This window comes from Heptranchias perlo, chromosome 12 (assembly GCF_035084215.1).
Source record: "Heptranchias perlo isolate sHepPer1 chromosome 12, sHepPer1.hap1, whole genome shotgun sequence".
Lineage (NCBI taxonomy): Eukaryota > Metazoa > Chordata > Chondrichthyes > Hexanchiformes > Hexanchidae > Heptranchias > Heptranchias perlo.
Genome location: NC_090336.1, coordinates 2,614,957 through 2,642,641, shown reverse-complemented (window position 1 = coordinate 2,642,641; position 27,685 = coordinate 2,614,957). Strand labels below are relative to the sequence as shown.

General features: G+C 40.7%; 1 protein-coding gene across 1 annotated transcript in view; it reads left to right on the top strand.

The window, feature by feature from the left end:
• LOC137328116 (mucin-6-like) overlaps positions 1–27,685 on the top strand; it is a 553,886-nt gene that overhangs the window by 423,587 nt on the left and 102,614 nt on the right. The window contains exons 28-29 of the mRNA XM_067994296.1: positions 1,394–1,579; positions 22,786–23,025. Of these exons, the coding sequence (XP_067850397.1) occupies positions 1,394–1,579; positions 22,786–23,025 (426 nt within the window). The remainder of the gene's footprint in view (positions 1–1,393; positions 1,580–22,785; positions 23,026–27,685) is intronic.

Here is a 27,685-nt window from a genome sequence, read left to right as displayed (position 1 = left end):
CTGGGTCACTCTGTTCCTCACTCTCTCTCACTGGGTCACTCTGTTCCTCATTCTCTCTCTCACTGGGTCCGTCTGTTCCTCACTCTCTCACTGGGTCACTCTGTTCCTCACTCTCTCTCACTGGGTCACTCTGTTCCTCATTCTCTCTCTCACTGGGTCACTCTGTTCCTCACTCTCGCTCACTGGGTCACTCTGTTCCTCACTCTTTCTCACTGGGTCACTCTGTTCCTCATTCTCTCTCTCACTGGGTCCGTCTGTTCCTCACTCTCTCACTGGGTCAGTCTGTTCCTCACTCTCTCTCTCACTGGGTCAGTCTGTTCCTCACGCTCTCGCTCACTGGGTCACTCTGTTCCTCACTCTCTCTCACTGGGTCAGTCTGTTCCTCACTCTCTCTCACTGGGTCACTCTGTTCCTCACTCTCTCTCTCACTGGGTCTGTCTGTTCCTCACTCTCTCTCTCTCTCTCACTGTGTCAGTCTGTTCCTCACTCTTTTGCCGAAAATGTCTGTCCCTCTCTTTCCCTTGCCCCGTCTTTTGCCTTGCATTCGCTGTTTCTAGGTTAGAAACACAGTCTGCCCCAAGAATGTGCAGAATAAGGGAATAGAGAGACATGCTTGACAGGACTGGCTGGGCTGCCACGAAACCAGTAGATTAGCAGAGGGACCCGAGCTGTCCAGCGTTAATAGTATATGTCTATTGTACGATGGGGTATATGTCTATTGTACGATGGGGTATATGTCTATTGTACGATGGGGTATATGTCTATTGTACGATGGGGTATATGTCTATTGTACGATGGGGTATATGTCTATTGTACGATGGGGTATATGTCTATTGTACGATGGGGTATATGTCTATTGTACGATGGGGTATATGTCTATTGTACGATGGGGTATATGTCTATTGTACGATGGGGTATATGTCTATTGTACGATGGGGTATATGTCTATTGTACGATGGGGTATATGTCTATTGTACGATGGGGTATATGTCTATTGTACGATGGGGTATATGTCTATTGTACGATGGGGTATATGTCTATTGTACGATGGGGTATATGTCTATTGTACGATGGGGTATATGTCTATTGTACGATGGGGTATATGTCTATTGTACGATGGGGTATATGTCTATTGTACGATGGGGTATATGTCTATTGTACGATGGGGTATATGTCTATTGTACGATGGGGTATATGTCTATTGTACGATGGGGTATATGTCTATTGTACGATGGGGTATATGTCTATTGTACGATGGGGTATATGTCTATTGTACGATGGGGTATATGTCTATTGTACGATGGGGTATATGTCTATTGTACGATGGGGTATATGTCTATTGTACGATGGGGTATATGCATTGAAAGAGCTCGACCATTTGTTTCCATTCCAGGATGTTCTGATAGAAATGACAGATGGAACTTACATGATAACACCTGAAAATGCGGCTGATAAATTTAACATAAACATCAACCCGCTGTATCTGTCCTTCGAAGTGATAATCCCTGGGGGTCACCGCCTACAGATGTTATGGAACAAGAATACAAACGCATTCATCAGCTTCACCAGAATGCAACAGGTAAACGAGTGATGGTTTACACTCATTTTCTTGCAGACTAATATCCATGTACAAGATATACCAGTCTTCAGCCATTACAAAAACCACTAAGAGATGATATGGGGCCAGGTGCAGAGAAATCCGAAACCTGGTTTTTAACAACATTTAGGCTTTTGCTGCACTGGGCACCGATAGATTGGGGGAATTTCCCCCCCCACCGCCCCTCGCCCCTGCCACCATGAGAGGATCGCGTTGGGGGTAAAAGATTAAAAATCGCAAAATGCGAGCCCAAACCCATCATGAAGACACCTGCCACCATTTTTGCAGCGGTGGGTTTCGGGCGTGTCTCTGCCTCGCTCTCGACAGGTGAGACACCTCATTATAATATTTAAATCAAGGTTTCCACAATGATCTGAGAGGCTGATTTAAATTTAACGGTGGACGGACATGTTCTCTGATGATTGCACAGTGTTCAGTTCCATTCGCAACCCCTCAGATAATGAAGCAGTCCGAGCCCGCATGCAGCAAGACCTGGACAACATCCAGGCTTGGGCTCATAAGTGGCAAGTAACATTCGCGCCAGATAAGTGCCAGGCAATGACCATCTCCAACAAGAGAGAGTCTAACCACCTCCCCTTGACATTCAACGGCATTACCGTCGCTGAAACTCCCACCATCAACATCCTGGGGTCACCATTGACCAGAAACTTAACTGGACCAGCCATATAAATACTGTGGTTACGAGAGCAGGTCAGAGGCTGGGTATTCTGCGGCGAGTGACTCACATCCTGACTCCCCAAAGCCTTTCCACCATCTACAAGGCACAAGTCAGGAGTGTGATGGAATACTCTCCACTTGCCTGGATGAGTGCAGCTCCAACAACACTCAAGAAGCTCGACACCATCCAGGACAAAGCAGCCCATTTGATTGGCACCCCATCCACACCCTAAACATTCACTCCCTTCACCACCGGCGCACTGTGGCTGCAGTGTGCACCATCCACAGGATGCACTGCAGCAACTCGCCAAGGCTTCTTCAACAGCACCTCCCAAACCCACGACCTCTACCACCTAGAAGGACAAGGGCAGCAGGCACATGGGAACAACACCACCTGCACATTCCCCTCCAAGTCACACACCATCCCGACTTGGAAATATATCGCCGTTCCTTCATCGTCGCTGGGTCAAAATTCTGGAAATCCCTTCCTAACAGCACTGTGGGAGAACCTTCACCACACGGACTGCAGTGGTTCAAGAAGGCGGCTCACCACCACCTTCTCAAGGGCAATTAGAGATGGGCAATAAATGCCGGCCTCGCCAGCGACGACCACATCCCATGAAAGAATAAAAAATAACCGATATTACCCTAAATGTGATCTCAATAATATCCGACATTACCCAAAATGTAATCTCGATAATATCCCACATTACCCAAAATGTAATCTCTATAAAATCCAACATTACCCTAAATGTAATCTCCATAATATGCCACGTTACCTGAAATGTAATCTCGATAATATCCGACATTACCCTAAATGTAATCTCCATAATATCCGACAATACCCTAAATGTAATCTCGATAATATCCCACATTACCCTAAATGTAATCTCCATAATATCCCAGATTACCCTAAATATAATCTCTATAATATCCGACATTACCCTAAATGTAATCTCCATAATATCCGACAATACCCTAAATGTAATCTCGATAATATCCGACATTACCCTAAATGTAATCTCCATAATATCCGACATTACCCGAAATGTAATCTCGATAATATACGACATTACCCCAAATGTAATCTCGATAATATCCCACATTACCCTAAATGTAATCTCGATAATATCCCACATTACCCCAAATGTAATCTCGATAATATCCCAGATTACCCTAAATATAATCTCGATAATATCCCACATTACCCTAAATGTAATCTCCATAATATGCCACGTTACCTTAAATGTAATTTCTATAATATCCGACAATACCCTAAATGTAATCTCCATAATATCCCACATTACCCTAAATATAATCTCGATAATATCCGACAATACCCTAAATGTAATCTCAATAATATCCCACATTACCCGAAATGTAATCTCAATAATATCCCACATTACCCTAAATGTAATCTCTATAATATCCGACATTACCCTAAATATAATCTCGATAATATCCGACAATACCCTAAATGTAATCTCTATAATATCCCACATTACCCTAAATGTAATCTCCATAATATCCCACATTACCCTAAATGTAATCTCTATAATTTCCAACATTACCCTAAATATAATCTCGATAATATCCCACATTACCCTAAATGTAATCTCGATAATATCCCACATTACCCGAAATGTAATCTCTATAATATCCGACATTACCCGAAATGTAATCTCAATAATATCCGACATTACCCTAAATGTAATCTCTATAATATCCCACATTACCCTAAATGTAATCTCCATAATATCCCACATTACCCTAAATGTAATCTCTATAATATCCGACATTACCCTAAATATAATCTCGATAATATCCCACATTACCCTAAATGTAATCTCGATAATATCCCACATTACCCGAAATGTCATCTCTATAATATCCCACATTACCCTAAATGTAATCTCGATAATATCCCACATTACCCTAAATGTAATCTCCATAATATCCCACATTACCCAAAATGTAATCTCCATAATATCCCACATTACCCAAAATGTAATCTCGAAAAATATCCGACATTACCCTAAATGTAATCTCTATAATATACCCCATTACCCTAAATGTAATCTTGATAATATCTGACATTACCCTAAATGTAATCTCGATAATATCCCACATTACCCTAAATGTAATCTCCATAATATCCCACATTACCCAAAATGTAATCTCCATAATATCCCACATTACCCTAAATGTAATCTCCATAATATCCCACATTACCCTAAATGTAATCTCGATAATATCCCACATTACCCTAAATGTAATCTCCATAATATCCCACATTACCCAAAATGTAATCTCCATAATATCCCACATTACCCTAAATGTAATCTCCATAATATCCCACATTACCCTAAATGTAATCTCCATAATATCCCACATTACCCAAAATGTAATCTCCATAATATCCCACATTACCCTAAATGTAATCTCTATAATATCCGACATTACCCTAAATGTAATCTCCATAATATCCCACATTACCCTAAATGTAATCTCTATAATTTCCCACATAACCCGAAATGTAATCTCTATAATATCCCACATTACCCTAAATGTAATCTCTATAATTTCCCACATAACCCGAAATGTAATCTCTATAATATCCCACATTACCCTAAATGTAATCTCCATAATATCCCAGATTACCCTAAATGTAATCTCCATAATATCCCACATTACCTTAAATGTAATCTCTATAATATCCCACATTACCCTAAATGTAATCTCGATAATATCCCACATTACCCTAAATGTAATCTCGATAATATCCGACACTACCCTAAATGTAATCTCCATAATATCCGACATTACCCGAAATGTAATCTCCATAATATCCCACATTACCCTAAATGTAATCTCGATAATATCCCAGATTACCCGAAATATAATCTCGATAATATACGACATTACCCTAAATGTAATCTCGATAATATCCCACATTACCCTAAATGTAATCTCGATATATCCGACAATACCCTAAATGTAATCTCCATAATATCCCACATTACCCTAAATGTAATCTCGATAATATCCGACAATACCCTAAATGTAATCTCCATAATATCCCACATTACCCTAAATGTAATCTCGATAATATCCGACAATACCCTAAATGTAATCTCCATAATATCCCACATTACCCTAAATGTAATCTCGATAATATCCCACATTACCCTAAAAGTAATCTCCATAATATCCCACATTACCCAAAATGTAATCTCCATAATATCCCACATTACCCAAAATGTAATCTCTATAATATCCCACATTACCCTAAATATAATCTCGATAATATCCCACATTACCCTAAATGTAATCTCCATAATATGCCACGTTACCTTAAATGTAATTTCTATAATATCCGACAATACCCTAAATGTAATCTCGATAATATCCCACATTACCCTAAATATAATCTCGATAATGTCCCACATTACCCTAATTGTAATCTCCATAATATGCCACGTTACCTTAAATGTAATTTCTATAATATCCTACAATACCCTAAATGTAATCTCCATAATATCCCACATTACCCTAAATATAATCTCGATAATATCCGACAATACCCGAAATGTAATCTCAATAATATCCCACATTACCCGAAATGTAATCTCAATAATATCCCACATTACCCTAAATGTAATCTCAATAATATCCCACATTACCCTAAATGTAATCTCGATAATATCCCACATCACCCTAAATGTAATCTCGATAATATCCCACATTACCCGAAATGTAATCTCTATAATATCCGACATTACCCGAAATGTAATCTCAATAATATCCGACATTACCCTAAATGTAATCTCTATAATATCCCACATTACCCTAAATGTAATCTCCATAATATCCCACATTACCCTAAATGTAATCTCTATAATATCCGACATTACCCTAAATATAATCTCGATAATATCCCACATTACCCTAAATGTAATCTCGATAATATCCCACATTACCCGAAATGTAATCTCTATAATATCCGACATTACCCGAAATGTAATCTCTATAATATCCCACATTACCCTAAATGTAATCTCCATAATATCCCACATTACCCTAAATGTAATCTCTATAATATCTCACATTACCCGAAATGTAATCTCGATAATATCCCACATTACCCTAAATGTAATCTCGATAATATCCCACATTACCCTAAATGTAATCTCGATAATATCCGACAATACCCTAAATGTCATCTCGATAATATCCCACATTACCCTCAATGTAATCTCCATAATATCCCACATTACCCTAAATGTAATCTCCATAATATCCCACATTACCCTAAATGTAATCTCTATAATATCCCACATTACCCTCAATGTAATCTCTATAATATCCGACATTACCCTAAAAGTAATCTCGATAATATCCCACATTACCCGAAATGTAATCTCTATAATATCCGACATTACCCGAAATGTAATCTCAATAATATCCGACATTAACCTAAATGTAATCTCGGAAAATATCCAACATTACCCTAAATGTAATCTCTATAATATCTCACATTACCCTCAATGTAATCTTGATAATATCCCACATTACCCTAAATGTAATCTCGATAATATCCCACATTACCCTAAATGTAATCTCCATAATATCCCACATCACCCAAAATGTAATCTCCATAATATCTCACATTACCCTCAATGTAATCTTGATAATATCCCACATTACCCTAAATGTAATCTCGATAATATCCCACATTACCCTAAATGTAATCTCCATAATATCCCACATTACCCAAAATGTAATCTCGAAAAATATCCGACATTACCCGAAATGTAATCTCTATAATATCCCACATTACCCTAAATGTAATCTCGAAAAATATCCGACATTACCCGAAATGTAATCTCTATAATATCTCACATTACCCTAAATGTAATCTCGATAATATCCCACATTACCCTAAATGTAATCTCGATAATATCCCACATTACCCTAAATGTAATCTCCATAATATCCCACATTACCCAAAATGTAATCTCCATAATATCCCACATTACCCAAAATGTAATCTCGAAAAATATCCGACATTACCCTAAATGTAATCTCTATAATATCCCACATTACCCTAAATGTAATCTTGATAATATCCGACATTACCCTAAATGTAATCTCGATAATATCCCACATTACCCTAAATGTAATCTCCATAATATCCCACATGACCCTAAATGTAATCTCTATAATATCCCACATTACCCGAAATGTAATCTCTATAATATCCCACATTACCCTAAATGCAATCTCTATAATATCCCACATTACCCTAAATGCAATCTCTATAATATCCCACATTACCCTAAATGTAATCTCTATAATATCCCACATTACCCGAAATGTAATCTCTATAATATCCCACATTACCCTAAATGCAATCTCTATAATATCCCACATTACCCTAAATGCAATCTCTATAATATCCCACATTACCCTAAATGTAATCTCTATAATATCCCACATTACCCGAAATGTAATCTCTATAATATCCCACATTACCCTAAATGTAATCTCGATAATATCCCACATTACCCGAAATGTCATCTCTATAATATCCGACATTACCCGAAATGTAATCTCTATAATATCCCACATTACCCTAAATGTAATCTCCATAATATCCCACATTACCCTAAATATAATCTCTATAATATCTCACATTACCCTAAATGTAATCTCGATAATATCCCACATTACCCTAAATGTAATCTCGATAATATCCCACATTACCCTAAATGTAATCTCGATAATATCCGACAATACCCTCAATGTAATCTCGATAATATCCCACATTACCCTAAATGTAATCTCCATAATATCCCACATTACCCTAAATGTAATCTCCATAATATCCCACATTACCCTAAATGTAATCTCTATAATATCCCACATTACCCTAAATGTAATCTCTATAATATCCGACATTACCCTAAATGTAATCTCGATAATATCCCACATTACCCTAAATGTAATCTCAATAATATCCGACATTACCCTAAATATAATCTCGATAATATCCCACATTACCCTAAATGTAATCTCGAAAAATATCCCACATTACCCAAAATGTAATCTCCATAATATCCGACATTACCCTAAATGTAATCTCTATAATATCTCACATTACCCTCAATGTAATCTTGATAATATCCCACATTTCCCTAAATGTAATCTCGATAATATCCCACATTACCCTAAATGTAATCTCGATAATATCCCACATTACCCTAAATGTAATCTCGATAATATCCCACATTACCCTAAATGTAATCTCCATAATATCCCACATTACCCAAAATGTAATCTCCATAATATCCCACATTACCCAAAATGTAATCTTGATAATATCCGACATTACCCTAAATGTAATCTCTATAATATCCGACATTACCCAAAATGTAATCTCGAAAAATATCCGACATTACCCTAAATGTAATCTCTATAATATCCCCCATTACCCTAAATGTAATCTTGATAATATCCGACAATACCCTAAATGTAATCTCGATAATATCCCACATTACCCAAAATGTAATCTCCATAATATCCCACATTACCCTAAATGTAATCTCCAGAATTTCCCACATTACCCTTAATGTAATCTCTATAATATTCCACATTACCCGAAATGTAATCTCTATAATATCCCACATTACCCTAAATGTAATCTCGATAATATCCCACATTACCTTAAATGTAATCTCTATAATATCCCACATTACCCGAAATGTAATCTCTATAATATCCCACATTACCCTAAATGCAATCTCTATAATATCCCACATTACCCTTAATGCAATCTCTATAATATCCCACATTACCCTAAATGTAATCTCGATAATATCCCACATTACCCTAAATGTAATCTCCATAATATCCCAGATTACCCTAAATGTAATCTCGATAATATCCCACATTACCTTAAATGTAATCTCGATAATATCCCACATTACCCTAAATGTAATCTCCATAATATCCGACAATACCCTAAATGTAATCTCGATAATATCCGACATGACCCTAAATGTAATCTCCATAATATCCGACATTACCCGAAATGTAATCTCGATAGTATCCCACATTACCCTAAATGTAATCTCGATAATATCCCACATTACCCTAAATGTAATCTCGATAATATCCCAGATTACCCGAAATATAATCTCGATAATATACGACATTACCCTAAATGTAATCTCGATAATATCCCACATTACCCTAAATGTAATCTCGATAATATCCGACAATACCCTAAATGTAATCTCCATAATATCCAACATTACCCTAAATGTAATCTCGATAATATCCGACAATACCCGAAATGTAATCTCCATAATATCCCACATTACCCTAAATGTAATCTCGATAATATCCGACAATACCCTAAATGTAATCTCGATAATATCCCACATTACCCTAAATGTAATCTCGATAATATCCCACATTACCCAAAATGTAATCTCTATAATATCCCACATTACCCAAAATATAATCTCGATAATATCCCACATTACCCTAAATGTAATCTCCATAATATGCCACGTTACCTTAAATGTAATTTCTATAATATCCGACAATACCCTAAATGTAATCTCCATAATATCACACATTACCCTAAATATAATCTCGATAATATCCGACAATACCCCACATTACCCGAAATGTAAACTCAATAATATCCCACATTACCCTAAATGTAATCTCAATAATATCCCACATTACACTAAATGTAATCTCGATAATATCCCACATTACCCTAAATGTAATCTCGATAATATCCCACATTACCCGAAATGTAATCTCTATAATATCCGACATTACCCGAAATGTAATCTCAATAATATCCGACATTACCCTAAATGTAATCTCTATAATATCCCACATTACCCTAAATGTAATCTCCATAATATCCCACATTACCCTAAATGTAATCTCTATAATATCCGACATTACCCTAAATATAATCTCGATAATATCCCACATTACCCTAAATGTAATCTCGATAATATCCCACATTACCCTAAATATAATCTCTATAATATCCGACATTACCCGAAATGTAATCTCTATAATATCCCACATTACCCTAAATGTAATCTCCATAATATCCCACATTACCCTAAATGTAATCTCTATAATATCTCACATTACCCTAAATGTAATCTCGATAATATCCCACATTACCCGAAATGTAATCTCGATAATATCCCACATTACCCTAAATGTAATCTCGATAATATCCGACAATACCCTAAATGTAATCTCGATAATATCCCACATTACCCTAAATGTAATCTCCATAATATCCCACATTACCCTAAATGTAATCTCCATAATATCCCACATTACCCTAAATGTAATCTCGATAATATCCCACATTACCCGAAATTTAATCTCTATAATATCCGACATTACCCGAAATGTAATCTCAATAATATCCGACATTACCCTAAATGTAATCTCGAAAAATATCCAACATTACCCTAAATGTAATCTCTATAATATCTCACATTACCCTCAATGTAATCTTGATAATATCCCACATTACCCTAAATGTAATCTCGATAATATCCCACATTACCCTCAATGTAATCTACATAATATCCCACATTACCCAAAATGTAATCTCCATAATATCTCACATTACCCTCAATGTAATCTTGATAATATCCCACATTACCCTAAATGTAATCTCGATAATATCCCACATTACCCTAAATGTAATCTCCATAATATCCCACATTACCCAAAATGTAATCTCGAAAAATATCCGACATTACCCTAAATGTAATCTCTATAATATCCCACATTACCCTAAATGTAATCTCGAAAAATATCCGACATTACCCTAAATGTAATCTCTATAATATCTCACATTACCCTAAATGTAATCTCGATAATATCCCACATTACCCTAAATGTAATCTCGATAATATCCCACATTACCCTAAATGTAATCTCCATAATATCCCACATTACCCAAAATGTAATCTCCATAATATCCCACATTACCCAAAATGTAATCTCGAAAAATATCCCACATTACCCTAAATGCAATCTCTATCATATCTGACATTACCCTAAATGCATTCTCGATAATATCCGACATTACCCTAAATGTAATCTCGATAATAATCGACATTACCCTAAATGTAATCTTGATAATATCCGACATTACCCTAAATGTAATCTCGATAATATCCCACATTACCCGAAATATAATCTCTATAATATCCGACATTACCCGAAATGTAATCTCGATAATATCCCACATTACCCTAAATGTAATCTCTATAATATCTCACATTACCCTAAATGTAATCTCGATAATATCCCACATTACCCTAAATGTAATCTTGATAATATCCCACATTACCCTAAATGTAATCTCGATAATATCCCACATTACCCAAAATGTAATCTCGATAATATCCCACATTACCCGAAATGTAATCTCTATCATATCCCACATTACCCTAAATGCAATCTCTATCATATCTGACATTACCCTAAATGTACTCTCGATAATATCCGACATTACCCTAAATGTAAACTCTATAATATCCCACATTACCCTAAATGCAATCTCCATCATATCTGACATTACCCTAAATGTAATCTCTATAATATCCGACATTACCCGAAATGTAATCTCAATAATATCCGACATTACCCGAAATGTAAACTCTATAATATCCCACATTACCCAAATGCAATCTCTATCATATCCCACATTACCCTCAATTTAAACTCTATAATATCCCACATTACCCTAAATGTAATCTCGATAAAATCCGACATTAGCCGAAATGTAATCTCCATAATATCTGACATTACCCTAAATGTAATCTGTGCAACATGTAGTCCCTGGGGTGATGGGTCACGTGTAAATACCATGGGGTGATGGGTCACCTGTAAATTCCCTGGTGTGATGGGTCACCAGTACATGCCCTGGGGTGATGGGTCACCAGTAAATTCCCTGGGGTGATGGGTCACCAGTACATTACCTGGGCTGATGGGTCACCAGTACAGCCCCTGGGGTGATGGGTCACCAGTACGTTCCATGGGGTGATGGGTCACCAGTACAGTCCCTGGGATGATGGGTCACGAGTACAGTCCCTGGGGTGATGGCTCACCTGTACAGTCCCTCGGGTGATGGGTCACCAGTACATTCCCTGGGGTGATGGGTCACCAGTACATTCCCTGGTGTGAAGGGTCACCAGTACAGTCCCTGGGATGATGGGTCACGAGTACAGTCCCTGGGGTGATGGGTCACCTGTACAGTCCCTGGGGTGATGGGTCACCAGTACATTCCCTGGGGTGATGGGTCACCAGTACATTCCCTGGGGTGAAGGGTCACCAGTACAGTCCCTGGGATGATGGGTCACGAGTACAGTCCCTGGGGTGAAGGGTCACCAGTACAGTCCCTGGGATGATGGGTCACGAGTACAGTCCCTGGGATGATGGGTCACCAGTACAGTCCCTGGGGTGGTGGGTCACCTGTACATGTCCTGGGGTGATGGGTCACCAGTACATTCCCTGGGGTGAAGGGTCACCAGTACAGTCCCTGGGATGATGGGTCACGAGTACAGTCCCTGGGGTGAAGGGTCACCAGTATAGTCCCTGGGATGATGGGTCACGAGTACAGTCCCTGGGATGATGGGTCACCAGTACAGTCCCTGGGGTGGTGGGTCACCTGTACATGTCCTGGGGTGATGGGTCACCAGTACATTCCCTGGGGTGATGGGTCACCAGTACTTTCCCTGGGGTCACACACCATCCGACTTGGAAGTATATCGCCGTTCCTTCATCGTCGCTGGGTCAAAATCCTGGAACTCCCTTCCTAACAGCACTGTGGGAGAACCGTCACCACACGGACTGCAGCGGTTCAAGAAGGCGGCTCACCACCACCTTCTCAAGGGCAATTAGGGATGGGCAATAAATGCCGGCCTCGCCAACGACGCCCACATCCCATGAACGAATAAAATAAAACGACATTACCCGAAATGTAATCTCTATAATATCTCACATTACCCTCAATGTAATCTTGATAATATCCCACATTACCCTAAATGTAATCTCGATAATATCCCACATTACCCTAAATGTAATCTCCATAATATCCCACATTACCCAAAATGTAATCTCCATAATATCTCACATTACCCTCAATGTAATCTTGATAATATCCGACATTACCCTAAATGTAATCTCGATAATATCCCACATTACCCTAAATGTAATCTCGATAATATCCCACATTACCCTAAATGTAATCTCGATAATATCCCACATTACCCTAAATGTAATCTCCATAATATCCCACATTACCCAAAATGTAATCTCCATAATATCCCACATTACCCAAAATGTAATCTCGAAAAATATCCGACATTACCCTAAATGTAATCTCCATAATATACCCCATTACCCTAAATGTAATCTTGATAATATCCGACATTACCCTAAATGTAATCTCGATAATATCCCACATTACCCTAAATGTAATCTCGATAATATCCCACATTACCCTAAATGTAATCTCCATAATATCCCACATTACCCAAAATGTAATCTCCATAATATCCCACATTACCCTAAATGTAATCTCCATAATATCCCACATTACCCTAAATGTCATCTCTATAATATCCCACATTACCCGAAATGTAATCTCTATAATATCCCACATTACCCTAAATGTAATCTCGATAATATCCCACATTACCCTAAATGTAATCTCTATAATTTCCCACATTACCCGAAATGTAATCTCTATAATATCCCACATTACCCTAAATGCAATCTCTATAATATCCCACATTACCCTAAATGCAATCTCTATAATATCCTACATTACCCTAAATGTCATCTCGCTAATATCCCACATTACCCTAAATGTAATCTCCATAATATCCCAGATTACCCTAAATATAATCTCTATAATATCCGACATTACCCTAAATGTCATCTCGCTAATATCCCACATTACCTTAAATGTAATCTCGATAATATCCGACATTACCCTAAATGTAATCTACATAATATCCGACAATACCCTAAATGTAATCTCGATAATATCCGACATTACCCTAAATGTAATCTCCATAATATCCGACATTACCCGAAATGTAATCTCGATAATATCCCACATTACCCTAAATGTAATCTCGATAATATCCCAGATTACCCGAAATATAATCTCGATAATATACGACATTACCCTAAATGTAATCTCGATAATATCTCACATTACCCTAAATGTAATCTCGATAATATCCGACAATACTCTAAATGTAATCTCCATAATATCCCACATTACCCTAAATGTAATCTCGATAATATCCGACAATACCCAAAATGTAATCTCCATAATATCCCACATTACCCTAAATGTAATCTCGATAATATCCCACATTACCCTAAAAGTAATCTCCATAATATCCCACATTACCCTAAATGTAATCTCCATAATATCCCACATTACCCAAAATGTAATCTCTATAATATCCCACATTACCCTAAATATAATCTCGATAATATCCCACATTACCCTAAATGTAATCTCCATAATATGCCACGTTACCTTAAATGTAATTTCTATAATATCCGACAATACCCTAAATGTAATCTCCATAATATCCCACATTACCCTAAATATAATCTCGATAATGTCCCACATTACCCTAAATGTAATCTCCATAATATGCCACGTTACCTTAAATGTAATTTCTATAATATCCGACAATACCCTAAATGTAATCTCCATAATATCCCACATTACCCTAAATATAATCTCGATAATATCCGACAATACCCTAAATGTAATCTCAATAATATCCCACATTACCCGAAATGTAATCTCAATAATATCCCACATTACCCTAAATGTAATCTCAATAATATCCCACATTACCCTAAATGTAATCTCGATAATATCCCACATTACCCTAAATGTAATCTCGATAATATCCCACATTACCCGAAATGTAATCTCTATAATATCCGACATTACCCGAAATGTAATCTCAATAATATCCGACATTACCCTAAATGTAATCTCTATAATATCCCACATTACCCTAAATGTAATCTCCATAATATCCCACATTACCCTAAATGTAATCTCTATAATATCCGACATTACCCTAAATATAATCTCGATAATATCCCACATTACCCTAAATGTAATCTCGATAATATCCCACATTACCCGAAATGTAATCTCTATAATATCCGACATTACCCGAAATGTAATCTCTATAATATCCCACATTACCCTAAATGTAATCTCCATAATATCCCACATTACCCTAAATGTAATCTCTATAATATCTCACATTACCCTAAATGTAATCTCGATAATATCCCACATTACCCTAAATGTAATCTCGATAATATCCCACATTACCCTAAATGTAATCTCGATAATATCCGACAATACCCTAAATGTAATCTCGATAATATCCCACATTACCCTAAATGTAATCTCCATAATATCCCACATTACCCTAAATGTAATCTCCATAATATCCCACATTACCCTAAATGTAATCTCTATAATATACCACATTACCCTAAATGTAATCTCTATAATATCCGACATTACCCTAAATGTAATCTCGATAATATCCCACATTACCCTAAATGTAATCTCTATAATATCCGACATTAACCTAAATATAATCTCGATAATATCCCACATTACCCTAAATGTAATCTCGATAATATCCCACATTACCCGAAATGTAATCTCTATAATATCCGACATTACCCGAAATGTAATCTCAATAATATCCGACATTACCCTAAATGTAATCTCGAAAAATATCCAACATTACCCTAAATGTAATCTCTATAATATCTCACATTACCCTCAATGTAATCTTGATAATATCCCACATTACCCTAAATGTAATCTCGATAATATCCCACATTACCCTAAATGTAATCTCCATAATATCCCACATTACCCATAATGTAATCTCCATAATATCTCACATTACCCTCAATGTAATCTTGATAATATCCCACATTACCCTAAATGTAATCTCGATAATATCCCACATTACCCTAAATGTAATCTCCATAATATCCCACATTACCCAAAATGTAATCTCGAAAAATATCCGACATTACCCTAAATGTAATCTCTATAATATCCCACATTACCCTAAATGTAATCTCGAAAAATATCCGACATTACCCTAAATGTAATCTCTATAATATCTCACATTACCCTAAATGTAATCTCGATAATATCCCACATTACCCTAAATGTAATCTCGATAATATCCCACATTACCCTAAATGTAATCTCCATAATATCCCACATTACCCAAAATGTAATCTCCATAATATCCCACATTACCCAAAATGTAATCTCGAAAAATATCCGACATTACCCTAAATGTAATCTCTATAATATCCCACATTACCCTAAATGTAATCTTGATAATATCCGACATTACCCTAAATGTAATCTCGATAATATCCCACATTACCCTAAATGTAATCTCCATAATATCCGACATTACCCGAAATGTAATCTCAATAATATCCGACATTACCCTAAATGTAATCTCGAAAAATATCCAACATTACCCTAAATGTAATCTCTATAATATCTCACATTACCCTCAATGTAATCTTGATAATATCCCACATTACCCTAAATGTAATCTCGATAATATCCCACATTACCCTAAATGTAATCTCCATAATATCCCACATTACCCATAATGTAATCTCCATAATATCTCACATTACCCTCAATGTAATCTTGATAATATCCCACATTACCCTAAATGTAATCTCCATAATATCCCACATTACCCTAAATGTAATCTCCATAATATCCCACATTACCCAAAATGTAATCTCGAAAAATATCCGACATTACCCTAAATGTAATCTCTATAATATCCCACATTACCCTAAATGTAATCTCGAAAAATATCCGACATTACCCTAAATGTAATCTCTATAATATCTCACATTACCCTAAATGTAATCTCGATAATATCCCACATTACCCTAAATGTAATCTCGATAATATCCCACATTACCCTAAATGTAATCTCCATAATATCCCACATTACCCAAAATGTAATCTCCATAATATCCCACATTACCCAAAATGTAATCTCGAAAAATATCCGACATTACCCTAAATGTAATCTCTATAATATCCCACATTACCCTAAATGTAATCTTGATAATATCCGACATTACCCTAAATGTAATCTCGATAATATCCCACATTACCCTAAATGTAATCTCCATAATATCCCACATTACCCTAAATGCAATCTCTATCATATCCCACATTACCCTAAATGCAATCTCTATAATATCCCACATTACCCTAAATGTAATCTCTATAATATCCCACATTACCCGAAATGTAATCTCTATAATATCCGACATTACCCTAAATGCAATCTCTATCATATCTGACATTACCCTAAATGCATTCTCGATAATATCCCACATTACCCGAAATGTAATCTCTATAATATCCGACATTACCCGAAATGTAATCTCGATAATATCCCACATTACCCTAAATGTAATCTCTATAATATCTCACATTACCCTAAATGTAATCTCGATAATATCCCACATTACCCTAAATGTAATCTTGATAATATCCGACATTACCCGAAATGTAATCTCGATATTATCCCACATTACCCGAAATGTAATCTCTATCATATCCCACATTACCCTAAATGCAATCTCTATCATATCTGACATTCCCCTAAATGTACTCTTGATAATATCCGACATTACCCTAAATGTAAACTCTATAATATCCCACATTACCCTAAATGCAATCTCTATCATATCTGACATTACCCTCAATGTAATCTCTATAATATCCGACATTACCCGAAATGTAATCTCAATAATATCCGACATTCCCCGAAATGTAAACTCTATAATATCCCACATTACCCTAAATGTAATCTCTATCATATCTGACATTACCCTAAATGTAATCTCGAAAAATATCCGACATTACCCTAAATGTAATCTCGATAATATCCCACATTACCCAAATGCAATCTCTATCATATCCCACATTACCCTAAATGTAAACTCTATAATATCCCACATTACCCTAAATGTAATCTCGATAAAATCCGACATTAGCCGAAAGGTAATCTCCATAATATCTGACATTACCCTAAATGTAATCTGTGCAACATGTAGTCCCTGGGGTGATGGGTCACCAGTACAATCCCTGGGGTGATGGGGCACCAGTACATGCCCTGGGGTGATGGGTCACGTGTAAATACCATGGGGTGATGGGTCACCTGTAAATTCCCTGGGGTGATGGGTCACCAGTACATGCCCTGGGGTGATGGGTCACCAGTAAATTCCCTGGGGTGATGGGTCACCAGTACATTACCTGGGCTGATGGGTCACCAGTACAGCCCCTGGGGTGATGGGTCACCAGTACGTTCCATGGGGTGATGGGTCACCAGTACAGTCCCTGGGATGATGGGTCACGAGTACAGTCCCTGGGGTGATGGCTCACCTGTACAGTCCCTCGGGTGATGGGTCACCAGTACATTCCCTGGGGTGATGGGTCACCAGTACATTCCCTGGTGTGAAGGGTCACCAGTACAGTCCCTGGGATGATGGGTCACGAGTACAGTCCCTGGGGTGATGGGTCACCTGTACAGTCCCTGGGGTGATGGGTCACCAGTACATTCCCTGGGGTGATGGGTCACCAGTACAGTCTCTGGGGTGAAGGGTCACCAGTACAGTCCCTGGGATGATGGGTCACGAGTACAGTTCCTGGGGTGATGGGTCACCAGTACATTCCCTGGGGTGATGGGTCACCAGTACTTTCCCTGGGGTCACACACCATCCCGACTTGGAAGTATATCACCGTTCCTTCATCGTCGCTGGGTCAAAATCCTGGAACTCCCTTCCTAACAGCACTGTGGGAGAACCGTCACCACACGGACTGCAGCGGTTCAAGAAGGCGGCTCACCACCACCTTCTCAAGGGCAATTAGGGATGGGCAATAAATGCCGGCCTCGCCAACGACGCCCACATCCCATGAACGAATAAAATAAAACGACATTACCCGAAATGTAATCTCTATAATATCTCACATTACCCTAAATGTAATCTCTATAATATCTCACATTACCCTAAATATAATCTCGATAATATCCGACATCACCCTAAATGTAATCTCTATAATATCTGACATTACCCTACATGCAGTCCCTGGGGTGATGGGTCACCTGTAAATTCCCTGGGGTGATGGGTCTCCAGTACATTACCTGGGGTGATGGGTCACCAGTACGACCCCTGGGGTGATGGGTCACCAGTACAGTTCCTGGGGTGCTGGGTCACCAGGACAGTCCCTTGGGTGAAGGGTCACCAGTACAGTCCCTCGGGAGATGGGTCACCAGTACAATTCCTGGGATAATGGGTCACCAGTACAATCCCTGGGGTGATGGGTCACCTGTACATTCCCTGGGGTGATGGGTCACCAGTACATTTCCTGGGGTGATGGGTCACCAGTAGAATTCCTGGGGTGATGGGTCACCAGTACATGCCCTGGGGTGATGGGTCACCAGTCCATTCCCTGTGGCGATTGGTCACCTGTACATTCCCTGGGGTGGTGGGTCACCAGTACAGTCCCTGGGATGATGGGTCACCAGTCCATTCCCTGTGGCGATTGGTCACCAGTACATGCCCTGGGGTGTTGGGTCACCAGTACATGCCCTGGGGTGATGGTTCACCAGTACATGCCCTGGGGTGTTGGGTCACCTTTACATTCCCTGGGGTGATGGGTCACCAGTACATGCCCTGGGGTGATGGGTCACCTTTACATTCCCTGGGGTGATGGGTCACCAGTACAGTCTCTGGGGTGATGGGTCACCAGTACAGTCTCTGGGGTGATGGGTCACCTTTACATTCCCTGTGGTGATGGGTCACCAGTACAGTCCCTGGGGTGATGGGTCACCAGTACAGTCTCTGGGGTGATGGGTCACCAGTACAGTCTCTGGGATGATGGGTCACCAGTACAGTCCCTGGGGTGATGGGTCACCTTTACATTCCCTGGGGTGATGGGTCACCAGTACAGTCTCTGGGGTGATGTGTCACCAGTACAGTCCCTGGGGTGATGGGTCACCTTTACATTCCCTGTGGTGATGGGTCACCTTTACATTCCCTGGGGTGATGGGTCACCAGTACAGTCTCTGGGGTGATGGGTCACCTTTACATTCCCTGGGGTGATGGGTCACCAGTACATTCCCTGTGGTGATGGGTCACCAGTACATTCCCTGGGGTGATGGGACACCAGTACATACCCTGGGGTGATGGGTCACCTTTACATTCCCTGTGGTGATGGGTCACCAGTACAATCCCTGGGGTGATGGGTCACCAGTACATTCCCTGGGGTGATGGGTCACCAGTACATTCCCTGGGGTGATGGGACACCAGTACATACCCTGGGGTGTTGGGTCACCTTTACATTCCCTGTGGTGATGGGTCACCTTTACATTCCCTGTGGTGATGGGTCACCTTTACATTTCCTGGGGTGATGGGTCACCTTTACATTCCCTGGGGTGATGGGTCACCAGTACAGTCCCTGGGGTGATGGGTCACCTTTACATTCCCTGTGGTGATGGGTCACCAGTACATTCCCTGTGGTGATGGGTCACCAGTACAGTCTCTGGGGTGATGGGTCACCAGTACAGTCCCTGGGGTGATTGGTCACCAGTACAGTCTCTGGGATGATGGGTCACCAGTACAGTCCCTGGGGTGATGGGTCACCTTTACATTCCCTGGGGTGATGGGTCACCAGTACAGTCCCTGGGGTGATGGGTCACCAGTACATACCCTGGGGTGATGGGTCACCAGTACATTCCCTGTGGTGATGGGTCACCTTTACATTCCCTGGGGTGATGGGTCACCAGTACAGTCCCTGGGGTGATGGGTCACCTTTTCATTCCCTGTGGTGATGGGTCACCAGTACAGTCCCTGGGGTGATGGGTCACCTTTACATTCCCTGGGGTGATGGGTCACCAGTACAGTCTCTGGGGTGATGGGTCACCAGTACAGTCTCTGGGGTGATGGGTCACCTGTACAGTCCCTGGGGTGATGGGTCACCAGTACATTCCCTGGGGTGATGTGTCACCAGTACAGTCCCTGGGGTGATGGGTCACCAGTACAGTCCCTGGGGTGATGGGTCACCAGTACATTCCCTGGGGTGATGTGTCACCAGTACAGTCCCTGGGGTGATGGGTCACCAGTACAGTCCCTGGGGTGATGGGTCACCAGTACAGTCCCTGTGGTGATGGGTCACCAGTACAGTCCCTGGGGTGATGGGTCACCAGTACAGTCCCTGGGGTGATGGGTCACCAGTACAGTCTCTGGGGTGATGGGTCACCAGTACATTCCCTGGGGTGATGTGTCACCAGTACAGTCCCTGGGGTGATGGGTCACCTTTACATTCCCTGGGGTGATGGGTCACCAGTACAGTCTCTGGGGTGATGGGTCACCAGTACAGTCTCTGGGGTGATGGGTCACCAGTACAGTCTCTGGGGTGATGGGTCACCAGTACAATCCCTGGGGTGATGGGTCACCTTTACATTCCCTGGGGTGATGGGTCACCAGTACAGTCTCTGGGGTGATGGGTCACCTTTACATTTCCTGGGGTGATGGGTCACCTTTACATTCCCTGGGGTGATGGATCACCAGTACATTCCCTGTGGTGATGGGTCACCAGTACATTCCCTGTGGTGATGGGTCACCAGTACAGTCTCTGGGGTGATGGGTCACCAGTACAGTCCCTGGGGTGATGGGTCACCAGTACAGTCTCTGGGGTGATGGGTCACCAGTACAGTCTCTGGGGTGATGGGTCACCAGTACAGTCTCTGCGGTGATGGGTCACCAGTACAATCCCTGGGGTGATGGGTCACCAGTACAGTCCCTGGGGTGATGGGTCACATTTACATTCTCTGGGATGATGGGTCACCTTTACATTCCCCGGGGTGATGGGTCACCAGTACAGTCTCTGGGGTGATGGGTCACCTTTACATTCCCTGGGGTGATGGGTCACCAGTACAGTCCCTGGGGTGATGGGTCACCAGTACAGTCTATGGGGTGATGGGTCACCAGTACAGTCCCTGGGGTGATGGGTCACCAGTACAGTCCCTGGGGTGATGGGTCACCAGTACAGTCCCTGGGGTGATGGGTCACCAGTACATGCTGTCCTGTAATCAGTAGCCTACAGATTCACTGCTGCTACATTCCTGTGTCTTGCCTGTGTTGCTGTGGGGAGTCACTGTGTGGATGTCAGATTACTCTACATGGAGTGATGGAGGAATAGACAGTAACATCAGCGTAGTTGTCAGAGAAGGACGGAGAGGTCTCGGAAGGTATGAGGTACTGAGAAATATGCTTACACAAAAAATGATAATATTTTTGCATGTCATCAGCTTTCACTTTGTGGACTCTGCGGTAATTTCAATGGTGACATCGGTGATGATTTCATAACTCGGAGCCAATACTTAGCCTCCAATGCATTAGAATTTGCAAATACTTGGAAGGAAGATCCTTTATGTCAAGATGTAACTGAAATTGTCCATCCATGTGACCTAAACCCATATCGTCTGTCCTGGGCAGAGAAACAGTGCCACATAATTCACAATGACGTCTTCGAACCATGCCACAATCTGGTGAGTGCTTTTCATGGGATTGTAACGTTGTGCCTGTTGTTCAGTCATTGAATGGCTAGAGAGATCACCAAAAGCTGAGGTATGCCTGTCAGTGCTCTCAGGCAGCTCACTCTGGGGAACATTCACCTGGTTAAGAAAAGGAATGTTGATCCACATCAGAATAGTGTATGAACAAAACAATGAGCAAATGAGGAGTGGGAATTGGAAAGACTGCACCAGACCCATTTCACTCATTTTCAAAGTCAGCAGGAAAACTAGCCTTTCCCTCCTTCAAGCCTGGGCCAGACCCGAGCTCCACCGTTGAAATGACGGGGAGCTTTCAGTCAAGGTGCAGGGGAGACCTGAATAGTTTTTGTCTTTCACAGCTCTGGCAGCTCTTTCCCAGTCTATGAGAGAGTCCATTCAGTCAGAATCACTGGGCTAATTAAAGCAAACTGTTGATTCTGGATCACTCTTGGAAAAAGATGCAGGGGCCAAGGTCTGTCGTGCAGGCCGTAAAGGAGGAAAACCATGAGATAAATCAGGTAGAAGGGATTGTTTAATGGACGCCAGCCGTGCGTTTTAAAAGCCTGAGGATTGTCGGAGAAAAAGACCTGAGGGAGTTGTGGAGTTCCACAGTTTTGAGGCCCGAGAAAGATTGATTTAGAAAAAGAGACAGTGCAATGAGTTCTGATTTCAACAGAGGAAGGGTGTGTAGGACAGGATATTTGCAGTTTAAGGAGAGCAAAAGAGGAGCATTTGGTGGAGCAACTAAATATGAGGACAAAAAAGGCAGTGGTGGAGAGAGATTGGAGGCTAGAAATGAGAAAAGGGTCACCAATAGACAGTAAGATTCTTGTTGCATCTGATCTGGGAACAGAAGGGATTTGCTGAAGAACATTCCCAGATATGGGAGCAGGATTCAAGACTTGGGCATGCTTGAGTTTTATGGAAGGTTAAAAGTTGCTGAGAAAAAATAAAGCTTTTGGCACTAAAGAGGAAACCAAGCTTCTTGGAGGTAGATCAGCAATGGAGTAGATCAGCAATGGAGTAGATCAGCAATGGAGTAGATCAGCAATGGAGTAGATCAGCAATGGGGGTAGATCAGCAATGGAGTAGATCAGCAATTGAGTAGATCAGCAATGGAGTAGATCAGCAATGGAGTAGATCAGCAATGGGGGTAGATCAGCAATGGAGTAGATCAGCAATGGAGTAGATCAGCAATGGACAAGATCAGGAATGGAGTAGATCAGCAATGGAGTAGATCAGCAATGGGGGTAGATCAGCAATGGAGTAGATCAGCAATGGAGTAGATCAGCAATGGAGTAGATCAGCAATGGAGGAGATCAGCAATGGGGGTAGATCAGCAATGGAGGTAGATCAGCAATGGAGGTAGATCAGCAATGGAGTAGATCAGCAATGGAGTAGATCAGCAATGGATTCAATCAGCAATGGAGTAGATCAGCAATGGAGGAGGTGAGCAATGGATTCAATCAGCAATGGAGTAGATCAGCAATGGGGGTAGATCAGCAATGGAGTAGATCAGCAATGGATTCAATCAGCAATGGAGTAGATCAGCAATGGAATAGATCAGCAATGGAGTAGATCAGCAATGGATTCAATCAGCAATGGAGTAGATCAGCAATGGAGTAGATCAGCAATGGAGTAGATCAGCAATGGAGTAGATCAGCAATGGAGTCGATCAGCAATGGAGTCGATCAGCAATGGAGCAGATCAGCAATGGAGGTAGATCAGCAATGGGGGTAGATCAGCAATGGAGTAGATCAGCAATGGAGTCGATCAGCAATGGAGTAGATCAGCAGTGGAGTAGATCAGCAATGGAGTAGATCAGCAATGGAGGTAGATCAGCAATGGAGTAGTTCAGCAATGGAGTAGATCAGCAATGTAGTAGATCAGCAATGGAGGAGATCAGCAATGGGGGTAGATCAGCAATGGAGTAGATCATCAATGGAGTAGATCAGCAATGGAGTAGATCAGCAATGGAGTAGATCAGCAATGGAGGTAGATCAGCAATGGAGTAGTTCAGCAATGGAGTAGATCAGCAATGTAGTAGATCAGCAATGGAGGAGATCAGCAATGGGGGTAGATCAGCAATGGAGTAGATCAGCAATGGAGTAGATCAGCAATGGAGGTCGATCAGCAATGGAGGAGATCAGCAATGGTGGAGATCAGCAATGGAGGTAGATCAGCAATGGGGGTAGATCAGCAATGGAGGAGATCAGCAATGGAGTAGATCAGCAATGGAGTAGATCAGCAATGGATTAGATCAGCAATGGAGTAGATCAGTAATTGAGGTAGATCAGCAATGGAGTAGATTAACAATGGAGTTAGATCAGCAATGGAGTGGATCAGCATTGGAGTAGATCATCAATGGAGTAGATCAGCAATGGAGTAGATCAGCAATGGCCTCGATCAACAATGGAGGTAGATCAGCAATGGAGTAGATTAACAATGGAGCAGATCAGCAATGGAGTAGATCAGCAATGGGGGTAGATCAGCAATGGAGTAGATCAGCAATGGAGTAGATCAGCAATGGAGTAGATCAGCAATGGAGGAGATCAGCAATGGGGGTAGATCAGCAATGGAGGTAGATCAGCATTGGAGTAGATCAGCAATGGAGGTAGATCAGCAATGGGGGTACATCAGCAATGGAGCAGATCAGGAATGGAGAAGATCAGCAATGGAGCAGATCAGCAATGGAGCAGATCAGCAATGAAGTAGATCAGCAATGAAGTAGATCAGCAATGGAGTAGATCAGGAATGGTGTAGATCAGCAATGGAGCAGATCAGCAATGGAGCAGATCAGCAATGGAGTAGATCATCAATGGAGTAGATTAACAATGGAGTAGATCAGCAATGGAGTAGATCAGCAATGGATTCAATCAGCAATGGAGTAGATCAGCAATGGTGGAGATCAGCAATGGATTCAATCAGCAATGGAGTAGATCAGCAATGGGGGTAGATCAGCAATGGAGTAGATCAGCAATGGATTCAATCAGCAATGGAGTAGATCAGCAATGGAATAGATCAGCAATGGAGTAGATCAGCAATGGATTCAATCAGCAATGGAGTAGATCAGCAATGGAGTAGATCAGCAATGGAGTAGATCAGCAATGGAGTAGATCAGCAATGGAGTAGATCAGCAATGGAGTAGATCAGCAATGGAGTCGATCAGCAATGGATTCGATCAGCAATGGAGCAGATCAGCAATGGAGGTAGATCAGCAATGGGGGTAGATCAGCAATGGAGTAGATCAGCAATGGAGTCGATCAGCAATGGAGTAGATCAGCAATGGAGTAGATCAGCAATGCAGTAGATCAGCAATGGAGTAGTTCAGCAATGGAGTAGATCAGCAATGTAGTAGATAAGCAATGGAGGAGATCAGCAATGGGGGTAGATCAGCAATGGAGTAGATCATCAATGGAGTAGATCAGCAATGGTGTAGATCAGCAATGGAGTAGATCAGCAATGGAGGTAGATCAGCAATGGAGTAGTTCAGCAATGGAGTAGATCAGCAATGTAGTAGATCAGCAATGGAGGAGATCAGCAATGGGGGTAGATCAGCAATGGAGTAGATCAGCAATGGAGTAGATCAGCAATGGAGGTCGATCAGCAATGGAGGAGATCAGCAATGGTGGAGATCAGCAATGGAGGTAGATCAGCAATGGGGGTAGATCAGCAATGGAGGAGATCAGCAATGGAGTAGATCAGCAATGGAGTAGATCAGCAATGGAGTATATCAGCAATGGATTAGATCAGCAATGGAGTAGATCAGTAATTGAGGTAGATCAGCAATGGAGTAGATTAACAATGGAGTTAGATCAGCAATGGAGTGGATCAGCAATGGAGTAGATCATCAATGGAGTAGATCAGCAATGGAGTAGATCATCAATGGCGTCGATCAACAATGGAGGTAGATCAGCAATGGAGTAGATTAACAATGGAGTAGATCAGCAATGGAGTAGATCAGCAATGGAGTAGATCAGCAATGGAGTAGATCAGCAATGGAGGAGATCAGCAATGGGGGTAGATCAGCAATGGAGGTAGATCAGCATTGGAGTAGATCAGCAATGGAGGTAGATCCGCAATGGAGGTAGATCAGCAATGGGGGTACATCAGCAATGGAGCAGATCAGGAATGGAGTTGATCAGCAATGGAGCAGATCAGCAATGGAGCAGATCAGCAATGAAGTACATCAGCAATGAAGTAGATCAGCAATGGAGTAGATCAGGAATGGAGTAGATCAGCAATGGAGCAGATCAGCAATGGAGTAGATCAGCAATGGAGGAGATCAGCAATGGATTCAATCAGCAATGGAGTAGATCAGCAATGGGGGTAGATCAGCAATGGAGTAGATCAGCAATGGATTCAATCAGCAATGGAGTAGATAAGCAATGCAATAGATCAGCAATTGAGTAGATCAGCAATGGATTCAATCAGCAATGGAGTAGATCAGCAATGGAGTAGATCAGCAATGGAGTAGATCAGCAATGGAGTAGATCAGCAATGGGGGTAGATCAGCAATGGAGTAGATCAGCAATGGAGTAGATCAGCAATGGAGTAGATCAGCAATGGATTCGATCAGCAATGGAGCAGATCAGCAATGGAGGTAGATCAGCAATGGGGGTAGATCAGCAATGGAGTAGATCAGCAATGGAGT